This window comes from Marmota monax, unplaced genomic scaffold, assembly GCF_021218885.2.
Source record: "Marmota monax isolate L192 unplaced genomic scaffold, Marmota_monax_Labrador192_F-V1.1 WCK01_AAM20220418_F8-fsc00018, whole genome shotgun sequence".
Lineage (NCBI taxonomy): Eukaryota > Metazoa > Chordata > Mammalia > Rodentia > Sciuridae > Marmota > Marmota monax.
The window spans coordinates 15,650,425-15,663,989 of record NW_026692201.1 but is presented as its reverse complement, the minus strand read 5'-3'; the positions used below and the strand labels follow the sequence as shown (position 1 = coordinate 15,663,989).

The 13,565-nt window shown below is 35.9% G+C and overlaps 1 protein-coding gene across 17 annotated transcripts in view; it reads left to right on the top strand.

Moving 5' to 3' along the window:
* Mef2c (myocyte enhancer factor 2C) overlaps positions 1 to 13,565 on the top strand; it is a 143,718-nt gene that overhangs the window by 92,065 nt on the left and 38,088 nt on the right. For 13 of the 17 annotated variants that reach the window (XM_058574550.1, XM_058574554.1, XM_058574538.1 and 10 more), the window contains one exon: positions 9,638 to 9,781. In XM_058574550.1, coding sequence (XP_058430533.1) covers positions 9,638 to 9,781 — 144 coding nt within the window. Of the gene's footprint in view, positions 1 to 9,637; positions 9,782 to 9,840; positions 9,979 to 13,565 lie in introns of all 17 variants that reach the window. The other 4 variants (XM_058574549.1, XM_058574552.1, XM_058574568.1 and 1 more) reach the window with 2 other exon arrangements.

Sequence of the window (13,565 nt, the reverse complement as noted above, 5' to 3'; positions counted from 1 at the left end):
TGAGGGATAGAAAAGAAGTTAGTGAATATTTTCACCTCTGTCCCAGAATGAAATTTGTTATTGGTACATGTTGGTCCTGTGACTTAGGAAATGAAAAATATAATACTGTGAATGAAGGGCAAAGAGAGGGTTTCCCTACTCAGGCAACCCAGATGGGTCAGGCTCAAGCTGGTTAGAACGCTAGTTCTCTTGAACCTTCAGAGTCCCGGGGTAGAAGAAGCATGTTGGGCAGAAACCCAATTTAACTTAAATCCTGGGAGTCGTTTGCTAAATGAGGATTTGTGAATCTCCTCAGGTATCATAAAAATTGACAATCATTTGCCAGTCCCCAGTTTTTATTTTGCATGTCTATTGAAAGCTCGCTGTATATTCTCCTTTTCTGATAAGCTGATGATAAACTAGAGATCCCAACCAACAGAAATTCCTCAAGTCCATCAGTGGTAATGTCCTTGTTTCTAATTGAATCCTAGAAATAGAGGATGCACAGAGACATCTCTTGAAATAATTTTGGTTCTCAAAATGTTCATGTCCTCATGGCAGTAACTTAAAGCACCAGCAACCACAAAAACTCCAGGACCATGAGCAGGAAAAAAATCTAAGTGCAAATAAATCTAATCATTTGTTCCTCATGCACTGTGTATGTGTTATCTCCATTGTGTCTTTGGCTCTCACAGGCATATCCTGTGCAGTAATCATGAAGTCTTTACAGAAATTGCTTTAACCTACCAGAACTTGAACGCCTAACTTGTTGATGTAATAATCTTATTAAAACAAATAAATAGCACTGCTACCTAGGGAGACCATACAGCTCATTTCAATTAATCTGTCACTGTTAGAAAATATGACTATCAAGTTTGATAGGTTATTCATTTATCCAATGAACAGTTAACTAGAACCTATACTGAATCTTCATGTTAACCACGTGTTTTGTTGGGGACCAGAGATGCCATTCCTTATAGAACTTGACATCTGATGCTGACAGACATGTAAAAACATAAATGGCAATATTATATACCCCATATAGAAAGCACACACATACACAAAAAAATCAAGGACTGCAAGGGTACAGAGAAGGGAATCCCTGAATGCCTATGAGTGCTAGGAAAAACCTTGCTGAGCAAGTGATGACATGAGGGAATAGGTATTCCAGTATGACTCAGGTCTGTGCATCAGAGAAGGGAAGTAAACAGGAATATTCCAAACAGGAACAAATAACATACCCAGAGAGTGTTTTGAAGTTCGTATCTGACTTGTAAAATGCTCAAAAATCCCCCTTAGCCAGAACACCACATGCTGGAGAAGAGAGGAATTGAGGTGGGAAGAACAGGTGGAAAGTTTGTGTGCAAGCTCTTGGGTGTGGCTCTTGGGAGCCACTGTGGATTTTAAGGAGAATACTGATAGGATTAGATTTACATTATAATTAAGCCCTGTTGGAAGTATGAAGGAGATTGACTGGAAGGTAAGGTCAGAAAACAAACCAAAAATGGGAAACAAAATAGCAAAAGTAATGATAGTTGAGTCAAGAGATGATGAGATTGAGAGTGATTTCTGAGCTTCTGGCTTGAGCAGCCAAATTGTAACCTTTGCTGAAAAGGGAACAGAGATAGGTGGAATCAAGAAAATCAATCAAGAAATCACGGTGTTGTAGTAGAGATATGGGAAATTCTGTAAAAACAAGGATACGTCTGAAAGCCCTGAGCCTATGATAATAAAAAGGTCTAGGCTGTAGGCTACTTTCATTTCAAATGACTAATCATGTGTTGACTCAACTTATGAATAAAAAGGCATTTATAACTAGATAAGATTCCAAATCATGGAATCATGTTTTGGTTTTTGTTTCCTTGCAATACTGAAAATCAAACGTAGAGTCTTGTGCATAGGCAAGTGCTCTACCATGAGTTCCATTCCATTCCAAAAATTATTTGAAACTTAATCTGATCATCCAAGATAACATGCACCTTTTTTATTGTTGTTAAAATAAGTTGGTAATGGTTTGTAAAAGATGCTCCAGTTAATTATTTTTAAAGCATCACTGACTAGATTTAGCCTGTCCCATTTGCAAGTAAAATGCCACAATCTAAAAAGGTTGGCATGTGAAGTTACATTCACATTATATACTTTCGTAAAACCTGCATTTAGATTTTTGTTATTTTTCTCTTGTTCTCAACCTTTTTAAATTTATAGTTCTGTCTTTTATTTTCCTTCCTTTTTTACAAACCAACAGCATCCATTCTTCAAAACCACCTACAATTCTTTTGCATAACAGTTCTTATTTTCTTAACTTACTTTTTAACAATTATTAGTATTTACTGGGTATATTATCATGCATTTCAATTGTTACATATGCAAGTGCTTCCTGCTTAGTATTTGACTTAGGATCTCTCCTGGTTGCAGGATATCAGGGAGTGTTTCATGGCTGGAATGTGCCAGATTTCCCAGCTCAGTCCTGTTCTAATCTGGCCTCATGATGCATGCCTTGTCCAGGTTCCAGGAGAGCTGTGGTGGAAGAATCCTTAAAAACTCCAAATGCTGACCTATCCTGAGGAAGTCTGAATCATCCAATTGGCCCTAGAATCACCCTGATTTTCCATGAATTCCCCCAGGCTGAGGTTGGCCCAGAACAAAACCAAAGTCAGAGCCTAGCAGAATAGTAGAGCAGTAGACCAGCATCCAAGGATTAGGGGGAAAAAAATGAACTTTGCCCAAGAATTTTAAAACATGCTTATTTCAAATTTATAGTATCTGACTCACGTTCACAAAAACTTCCCCGTGCTCTTTCCTACAGAGCTTTTGTTTTTTTTTTCCTAACATTTACATTCTGCTGAAAACACTACTCCCTTCTTTTCTGCTTCCATGCTAAATTTTGTGCCCTCTTTCCTGCTACCCTTTAGATCACAGATATACTTATGACTTCCTTCAATGATTTCTTCAATATGCTTTTTTCAAGATTCCATGTTTAAACCAGTATCCCAGTTTCTAAGCATTCAATGATATGAAGCTCTTGTCATAATCAGTTTCATACATAGTACAAATTATGCCTATACTGTATTGCTTTCAGGCTTAACAACTGTGTATTTCAAAACATGGTAAATTTGCAACAGTTACTTAAAAAGCAAAATATTGAATTTTAACATAATAAAGAGTAATATAAGATCACAAAAACATATTATAGTTGCAAAAATACTCCCTGAGACTACTCTTTCTCTTTCTAACATTTGAAGATCCTTTTCTGTTCTCTTCATCCATCCACTAAGTCTGTCATTAAGTCTGCAAACATTTATTAATCTCCTAGGGATTGATGACTAGTCAACAATCCCTACACTCCAGGAGCTCAGGATGATGGGAATAAAAACATGTAAACAAATAATCTGGATCACAAATTTAGAAAAAGTATCTTTACATCCAGAGGACCACAAACAACTCCTGACACATATTAGTTATTAGCAAATATGTTTCAAGGGGTCTGGTCCCACTACCATCCCTGCCTCCAACCAGCCAGAAACCTCTGCATACATTAATACTGTGGAAATGTGTGTTCTGTTCATTCAGCTAGCATTTATGGAACACCTACAGTATGTCAGACTGTCTATACTGAACCTCCAAAGTGAATAAATTAAATGACTTTGTTAAGGATCTCTCAGGGTAGCAAAGGAAGTAAACCACATGCATGATCACTGTTGTGTGATTTAGGATATAATAGAAAAATGTATAGAATAAAATGAATGCATCAATGTGGGGAGAAATTAATTCAGCATGGGTGATGAGAAGTCTATAGAGAGGAGATGGAAGAAGAGCCCAGGTGGAGAAAAGACCGCAGTGTGAAAGGCAGGTTACTATGGACATTACTTCTCACCTCCTGGAAAGTATGAGGAAAGGCCAGGTGATCCCTGGTGATCTCATCCACACTGAAATCCTAATACATCTACAAACTGTCACCATATAAATGTTTATATGAAATAATCTGTGGCCATTAGGAGACAGATGGGGGATATATCCTTATGTTTAGTACATTAAAAGTCTTTCAAATCTTTAATTAGTGTATTTTATATTCTGTATTGAAAGACGAAAAATAATTCAGTGAAAAAATTCAAGTCCAATGTTAAGATTATCTTTTGAGGTATGACATAAAAACAAAAACAATAAAAATCTCCAATTCTCCCCTCTCTCCCCAGTAGAAGTAAATGCCTGGAATCTGGAGAAGAAAAAAAAAAAGGTGTTGTAAGGTTGTATATTTTCAACTTGTTAAAATTTTTTTCAAAACAAATGAATACCTATTGGTACAAGTTAATTTCCTCATATTCTGTATTGACTATGATTTGCTTATCTGATAAAAATCTACCTAGCAATTGCACTAGCTTTGTGGCATTTTAATATACATTTTTATTTCTAGAATAAAAACAAAGAACCATGGTATAGAAAGATAAAGTCAGACAATTTTTGCAGTGTTGATTATTGAAATGTATGGAGAAATTTCTTGGTAACTAGATCTCCCCTTGCCAACATGATCTATGCTGGAAAGCACACACACACAAAAAAAAAAAAATTTAAGTACATTATTATAGGATAGTTCAGAGCTTTTATTTTAAAATTATATTGCCTTCTTTCAGATACAAAACTGTATCTGGTATATAGTTGGTATTTGATAATTGCTATATACATGTTAGAAGAGATAAGTCACAGAGCACCACCCTTAAGGTGGCCACTCCCCTGATGCTGGAGAGTCTGAAGCATCTTTGTGATAATGGGCATATCTGTGAGCCATGTGATGTTTAACAGCCATTCTCAGAAACTTTGTTCATGGCTAACATCCAGTTCATCTACACTTCTATTCCTACATGAATTTACTACTTTCTAAAGACTGTTTAGCTCATTACCCATAGACACTTATTATAGAGCTATGAAAGACAAAAAAAAAAAAAAGTTTAAAATCAGAGGAAAGGAAACTACCTTTTCTAAGTCAATATCTTTTCCCTTGGCTTTTGTGTGAACATGGCATTCATGCAACTAATAGTAATAATTCCTTCACGTGCTCTTAACACATCAAACCTCTAAAGTCAGACTAACTAGCTATGAAGAAAGGGAGGTTATTTGGATTTTTAACAAAGGTTAATAAGAGTAATTTGGGGTTTTTCACAAAAGGACTTCAAATTTTAGCTGTACAATGGGAAGGCATAGAAAAAAAGATGATGAAAATATATATTCTAGAGGACTGAGTCTGCAGACATGAAAAGAAATTGACTAGTCAGAAGCTTTTTCTGTGATGATGATTCTCTAACAAAAAGCCAAATTTTACTTAAATAGTATTGATACAATATATAGCATCGTTGTAACTGAAAAAGGTCAGTAATCTAGGTGTTTCTTTTTGCTAACAAGGCATATTTTTAAAGAGAAAAATAATAATAATAATTAAAAAATAAATTAAGAATGAAACCACCACGGTGTAGAAAAGGGATTTTCTAGTTGATAACATAATGCCTGAGACAAGAAATGAGAGCTCCATGTGGCATTCTTTTTCATTTATATTTCTTGCAGTAACGAAATAGAATCTGTTCCCTTACATCTATTTCATTAGAATTTTTGAAGCACCTGTCACCTATCATCATCATTTTATACATACTTCGAGTTTTTTTTCTGATGAACAAATGTAATAACACAGGTCCATATGTGCTCATGTCTGGGAGGAGAGATTCCATGTGGTTTTTGGATTACCTATCTGGACTCCTTCTCCCATTTATTGTTTGGAGTGTGTCACCTTCTGTCAATCTAATTACTTCTCTAAGAGCGGCTGTTCTCAGCTCACTGTATGACAATCGCTACTTTGCGAATATACCCGAGAAGACTCAGCAGTCAATTGATGTACCCCAAAAGTGTCACTCTCAGGTGGCAGGCTAGCTCCCGTACACCAGCTCATTCCAGGTGTACAGAGTTCTCTGGAGGAAGAGTTCCTTTAGATGCCTAGTAAGAGAACCTGGTGGTTTCAAAAGATTTCTTGCTTTTTCATGACATACAGAATCAATCTTTTCAAAATGTAGTCAGCTGAGAGACATTTACTATATATCTGGAGGACGTGTAGCATCTATAAGAATAACAATTAGGTACATACATTGCCTGACCATTCACACTTGTAAAAGAGCAGAGAAGCTTTCAAAGGCCTGTGACAGAGATTTTTATTTTGATAGAACAAGACTTGAAGGAATAATGCTTATTTATCCATTTAGTAAGCTCTTTAGTTCATATTGACTATTCATTACTGTGAATAGATAGACTTGGCTGAATCTAACAGTAATTCCTTAGTCGTCATTAAACAGCTGTAGATTTTTAATATAATAAAGATAAAACTGCTCTTATAGCTCCAAATTCACACTATGGTATTCAAGTTTGTGCCATCACTTCCATTCTCAGAGCTTTATAATTCCACCATAATCATTTGTTCTTGGCAGAAATGTGTTATACAAGCACTCAGCTGAGGATAATATTTTTGAACAATTTTTTAAATGTTCTGGTGATGTGATTATGGGAATTTGGAACTCAGTATTAATTTGCTCTTGAATTTTGCGTTTATATGTCTCAAAAAGCCCTGTTTCAAGTAACACGATTTAACTTGAATCATTACTTAAATACTGGCAGTATGCATTGCAAGATAATATAATCAGATAAAAGAATTTATTGGTAGAAAGTGAGTCATTGTTCCCCCTCCCCATCACTGCTGTTTCCTTTGTGACTCCACACCACCTGCTTTGTTTGCTTAACAATTCATATAATTCTTCAGGTACAAAGTGAGATGTTGATCTAATTGTTTTTTTAATCAGGGAGCTAAGCATTTCATTGAACAGTAGACATTCCCACTTGACTAAAATTTGATGTGCAAGAAGTATCAATATTTTAGCCATATTCTCATACTTCAAATTTTCCCAGAGCAAGTTTTTTTTTAAATTTCTACTTCATTTATCCCAGTATTCAGTCTGCTACTGTAATTGAATATGAATTGGAGAAATCTAGTCTGCATCTCTCACTTCACAAGCTTAGGAAAGTTTGGATGGGGTAGGGTGGTCTCCACATGGTCACAGGCAATAGCTGATGCTTGGATCCTCATATTTAGCTGCACTGGCTGGTGTAAGATTTCTGTAAACTCGTTGTGAAAGGCTTGAGAGATAATGAGTTAATATTCGTGGAGATTATTCAACAAAGTGTAGTTGATATTTGAATTTTTATAAACCAAACACAATATCTATCCCCTCAAAGCTTTGTAAGAATATTTAGCACACATGCATATGCCAGATGGATTGTAATGACAGTTGATAGGCCTCTCCTAACCCTTGCGTTCTGTTGTCAGGAGTCTGCATAGCAAAACAACTAGAATTTTTACAATAAGACTTATTGGGTTAAAGACATGGGTGCACATTGAAAAATCTACTGTCTACTAAGACTATGAATTCACATTACATAAGTCTTTAAATCAAAGGTTTGTATGAAGATATTTTAACATGCCTTATAGAAACATTAATGTTTTGAAAAATATCAGGTTTTCTCTTGATCTTACCTATTTTTCTCTACACAAGTGATTTCTTATGAAAATGTGCAATACGATGCATTTTTTTTAAAAAGTGTAAACATTTGCAGATATCAAAACAGAAACACATCATGATATGACAAATTGTTATTACCCAGAGAAATGCTCTTGTGGTTCAGCCTAATGCTAACGAAATGAGTTTAAAGCCTAGGAAGTTAAGTCAGTGGATGAAATTATTAATGTATTGTGATGTCCTTTGGAGTACTATTATAAAACCCTCTACAAGTACTTATTCTGGGCCAAAAATGATGGCTGTAGATCTTTAATAGGGGGACAGGTGGCCCCACCAATTATAAATTCCCCAAGATTGTAAATGTATATTTTATCATCTTGTGTCAAAATATTCATTTTAATATTCAAACATTTTACCACATAATAAGCTGTAACCATATGTTTATTTGTTATATTATACCACTATAACATTAATAAATATTTACAGAGTAGTAGTGTATCCTAAATGTATTGCAATGGTAGCTCTTAGTTTGATTTTAAGTTAAAATCTTCAGTGCCTCAGAAATTAATTTTAAGTAATATTACATTTGTTACACATTGATAAGAGCCAAAGAATTAAAATTTTCACTTACACTCTCTTTTAAACTCATGTTGTTTTATTTATTTTCCCCAATTGCATGAATTAAAAATGGAGTGTTATCTCAGCTTTTAATTCCTTAGCTTAATGTTGCAACTTTTGCTTGATTTTTATGTGAATTCTATCTTTAATAAAGATGAGCTCTACTGAACTTTCCATTAGCAAGAGGCACAAAGGTACGCATCGCTTTGTAACTGATCTTGGTAATACCAGGAAAATTAGGAAATGTTGCTGGTCTATTAGTAATGAACATGGTGGGCTGGGGTTGTGGCTCAGTGATAGAGCACTTGCCTAGCATGTGTGAGGCACTGGGTTTGATCCTCAGCATCACATGAAAAAATAAATAAACAAAATAGATATTGTGTCCATCTACAACTAAAAAAGAAATCTTAAAAAAAATGAACATGGCAAGCTATGTGATTAATCAGATGTGTTATGGTATCTAAAAATATAGCATCATTTCTGTAAATCAGGTTGTATGCAATTGAACTGACAACCATCAGCTTTAAAATAAAATGGTAAAACTCAGGCCTCCTGACTCATACTTTTTTGAACTGTTGCTGCAGTGTTATATTAGTATTTATCGTTCTGTGACAGCTGAGACCAGACCATACCTATAGGAGGAAGAAAGGAACTTTTAAGAAAAGGCAACAACTTTTCCCTTTCTTGTGTTGGAAGATAGTATCAGGGTGATTCCTACTCAGCTAAAACCGGGTGGTACTTTTGCTAGTTTGCTAGTTAGTGACTCGGTTGCCTACTTGGCAGTATTCTTTGGAACCCTTACTCAGCTCAGGGTAATGAAGCCCTAAGTTCAGCTGTTTTGATTTTTCTCGCAGCCTATGTTTAGGAAGATAATTTCTCAGTATTGTAAATTTCAATAGAGATTTTCACATATACTTTCTAACAAAAGTAATTCTCTGAATGAGCATGGCGTCTCAACATTCTCAGTCAGTGCTCAGTGAGCATATTAGCCGTGTTCTCATATGCCCTTTTGCTGTCAGGGATGTGGGAAGGGGCCAGGACACCATTGTTAGAGTCAAACTAGAGGTGTTTCCAACATTTCTGTTGTTGTCGTCATCACAGATTCTAAAATAGTTGTGCAACATCCTGACTTCTGATTTTTCTGTGGGAAGAAAGAGTGCTGCAGTTTGCCACCTTAATTATATTCTGCTGCAATTGTTTTTCACTAGTTAGTTCTTAAAACCCATATGAATTCCAAATCACCATACTTTGGTCCTGAAACCCTCTTGGTTCATTGACTGAATTTAGTTGTGGAAAGAATATATTTGTTATTTTTGTTTAAACAGATGATGAACGCTCTAATGAAATGAATCGTGCTTTTTACCTATGATTTTCTAAACATAATGTAGCATGTGTAATAACCTGAAACACTGGACAGCTTGAACTTTTGTAACATCCCTGAATGTCTCTTACAGCCTTTGTCTAGGTTTGAACTTTCCAAAAATTATGTATTTCAGACGTTGAGAAAGAAGGGCCTTAATGGCTGTGACAGCCCAGATCCTGATGCAGACGATTCAGTAGGTCACAGCCCTGAGTCTGAGGACAAGTACAGGAAAATTAACGAAGATATTGATCTAATGATCAGCAGGCAAAGATTGTGTGTAAGTACTCGGAACTCCCTTCATTTTTTTTACTCTTGGTATTTCTCTGAACCTGGCAGGCATTGAACAAGAAAGAAAACAAAGGCTGTGAAAGCCCCGACCCTGACTCCTCTTATGCACTCACCCCACGCACCGAAGAAAAATACAAAAAAATTAATGAAGAATTTGATAATATGATCAAGAGTCATAAAATTCCTGTAAGTACCAAAGGTAGATGGCTGGTCTGCTGATAACTGCTGCAGTAACACACCTTAACCCTCTCAGTGATGGCTTGCTTTAAGAAGCACTCAGAGTCAGATAAAATAGCCATCTCATCCCATGGGCAGTGCATTTAGAAAGCGAACCCCTACGGGATGCTGAAATTACATAATTGCAAAGAGTTGCCATCGAGAAGTTCATTCCGAGGTAGAACAGTTCACAGGAGGAAGAGAAAGATCAGTGTGACACACCCTGAATTTACACAACCTTTTAAAACACAGTTCACACAAATCAAGATACATAAGTAAAACAGTAGAATCACTTTCTGAAGAAGTTTGAAGATTTGCTCTATAATACGTGGATATATGGTGTGCTGAGACCAGATGCATGAGAAGAACTGCAGTTCTCTCACATAAAATGACAGTCATCACTTAAATAAAAGCTGATTTCTGAATAAAACTTCTGCCCCTCCCCCTACACATGAAACTCAACAGCACTGAAGGGTTAAAGCTAATGCTCGCTGCAGGGAACAGACTGCATGAAACCTAATGGTAAGATTCCAACGTTTGTGTGCTGGGGTGATTTTAAAGCTTTATCAGAACATTATCTGCTTTGCCTACACCAACATATTTCATGCTTTAACATTTGGCTAAATTTTGTCTTAACCAGTTCAGAAAATTTCTAACAAACAATCATATGCCTTGCCAGATATTTAAGAGAAATAACTCTGCATGTATTATTTTGTTTGCCCACATGTATAGAGGAAAAATATATACTGTTTATTACATTGTCATCGATCAAATGAAGTTAATTTTGTGCCATATAGGGATGATACCCAAGGCTCTCTTGCTTTCTGAGTAACTAATATTAGTGTCTGAACCTCACTGTACATAAGCTCCTCATAAGTGATTAATTATTTTTCAAAAAAGTACACTGTTTTGTAAGTTAGCAAAACAGCTTAAATCTGAGTACTAAGAACAACTCTGCAGCGAAAACAGGCTTTGTTAATTACACGTGGAGATCTTTGGGGTCAAAAGCTCTAGGCTAAATCCACAACTGCATCCACAAGATAAATGGATGCTTGGCCATAGAGAGTGCACACTCAAACCTATTTTGAATGAAATTGGTGGTTTAAAGCTTATTTACAAAATGTATGCATATTAAAATTTCTGTCCTCAAAAACACATGTCTGTTTCTTTTGTTAAATTGAATAATATCTGTAGTAGAGCTTCTGTTGACTCAGAATTATTACTATACATATCACGAAGGAAAGTTCTATGGCATAAATTCTGAAAGATTTCATAAAACCAAGTACTATATGCAACACATTCACAGTGAGTACTTTATCCCATGAAATATTTTCTATTGTATGCAGGCCATGAGTACTAGCTAAAAGTACTCAAAATTCTTAAGTGATATATCCTTTGGGATTTTATCTTTCCCAGGAGAAGGAAAGAAACAGCTCCTTTGGGCCACCTTTCAGTTCTTAAGGCCTGAATTTTTCTTGCTATCTAGTCCATCATTTGGAATTGAGTTACAAAGTTTTGTGAATGTAAGGCAAAGCACCTCTGATGTCTCAGATAAGAGGAATCCTTTGCATGGCTAGAGAAAAAGCAAGTATATGCAATACTGCTGGATCACTTCTCAGTCTAGGTGATCCTACATGTGGAAGGAGATTTAACCCCCAAAGTTCCAGGGAAATGTACATTGGATCGTTTTTTCTCGTATTTTAAGAGAGAAGAGATGTGTTGTGTTCCTGGATTTTCTCACAGTATTTCACTCTGTCATGTAAAGAGTTCAAAATCAAGACATGTGATTTCTTAAGAGGTACAGTGGTGTGTGGCAGGGGATGAAAACCACATGAGTGTTTACAGGCAGAGCTGTGAGAAGGAACCACACTGCTCTGAGTTGTTCAAAGAATCTTCATGGCTTCAGTAAGTGCTTCAGACTTCACGATGAAAACACCAGTTTTTGCACATTGCTCTCAGTTGCTGGAAGTCGGTTTTGTTGAAAGTTTCCACAGCTGCTAAAACATTTACAGCAGAGCAAGGACACTCTGACCTTTGTGTGTAGTGAGTGTCTCCACCTCTTTAAAAACATTATAACACTGTTTTTCTTTTTCAAAGACCCAGTTTGAAGAGTTTTCCTTTTAAAATAGAAAATGTAATATTGCAGTCACCTGTTGGAATAATATAATTTATGCCCATATTCCTCAATTACGTGAAATAATTCACGGGTGATTTGGAATCTTGTCGACCAGCATTTCCTCATGCTGGGTTTGCCACAGTTCATGCTGGGCTTCACAGCAAGCAAAAACAGCTCCATTTGAGGAACCAGGAATTAGGAAATGTGCTGAATGAATGAGAGGTGGATGCAAGACTGGTTGAGAGTAAACAAGAAGGGAGGAAGTGGAGAGAAACAGTCTATATTTTATTCAAAATAATGGGCTGTGAAGAAAGAAATAACGCTGTACCTAGGATCAAAGGAGGGAGTTAAAATGAAAACACTTGACATTATTTATGGACAGAGAAGAAATGCTTCAAAAAAGGAAAAGAGAACACATAGGTACAATGGAGACAAGTAGTAAAACTTCTCAAAGGGAAGAAGGATGGGGCCTAAGCAAGAAGATGGGATCTAAGCAAGATGGAGAAGAATCCAGGAGAATCCAGGTGTATTTAAGGTGGAAGGTGGGTAGGGTGAAGGCAGGTGGGTAGCTACAGAGTGACCTTTTTTTAACTTTTGTAGGAATTGAGGGAAACAAGACCAAGTGCTCACCAGAGGTCAGAGAATGATAAGCCTGGACACTGAGGAATTGTAGAAGGAATGATCAGGGAAAGACTACAGCCCTAAGAAAATTTAAATAGCAGCAGTGGTAGTCACTTCATTAGAATCCTGGGTTTCTTTTTTGTTTTGTTTTGTTTTTGTTTAATTTGCTAGAGCTCTGAAGCTAGATAATAGTTGTTCAGAATATGAGGGTATCGTTAGTGGCAAAAAAAAAAAAAAGATTCAGTCCATTCATTCAAATCAAATAAAAGAAGGCCCATTCAAAAATCATTTATTAAAAATGTTTACATATATGAAAATATCTAAATACCTAAGTGAACCCCACCATCATGTACATCCATAAGAATGGGGTCCTAATTAGAATAAGATATAATCTATGCATGTATAATTTTATCAAAATGGATTCTCCTGTCATGTATAATTAAAAAGAACCAATAAAAATGTATTACTTTATGTTTTATTGGATTTTTCCTGTGATAGTTTAGAAATATAGTAGATTTTGGATTAAATTTCCAATACCCTCTGACTATGATGACTTAACTTCAGAAACCACCATCACTTTGTTTAGGGATAGAAATTAAGTTGTTTTAGCCATCACGTCTGTATTACTTAAAGGCAAGAGGACCAGCTTCCTGTGCCTGTGACCTGGCCCTGCTCTATGAGTGCTGTGCTGGATTAAATGCTGTACCCTAATTGTCTTGAAATTCTTAATACTTTGTTTATAATATTTATTTTTTAGTTACAGGTGGACACAATATTTTTATTTTTATTTTTATGTGGTGCTGAGGATCAAACCCAGTGC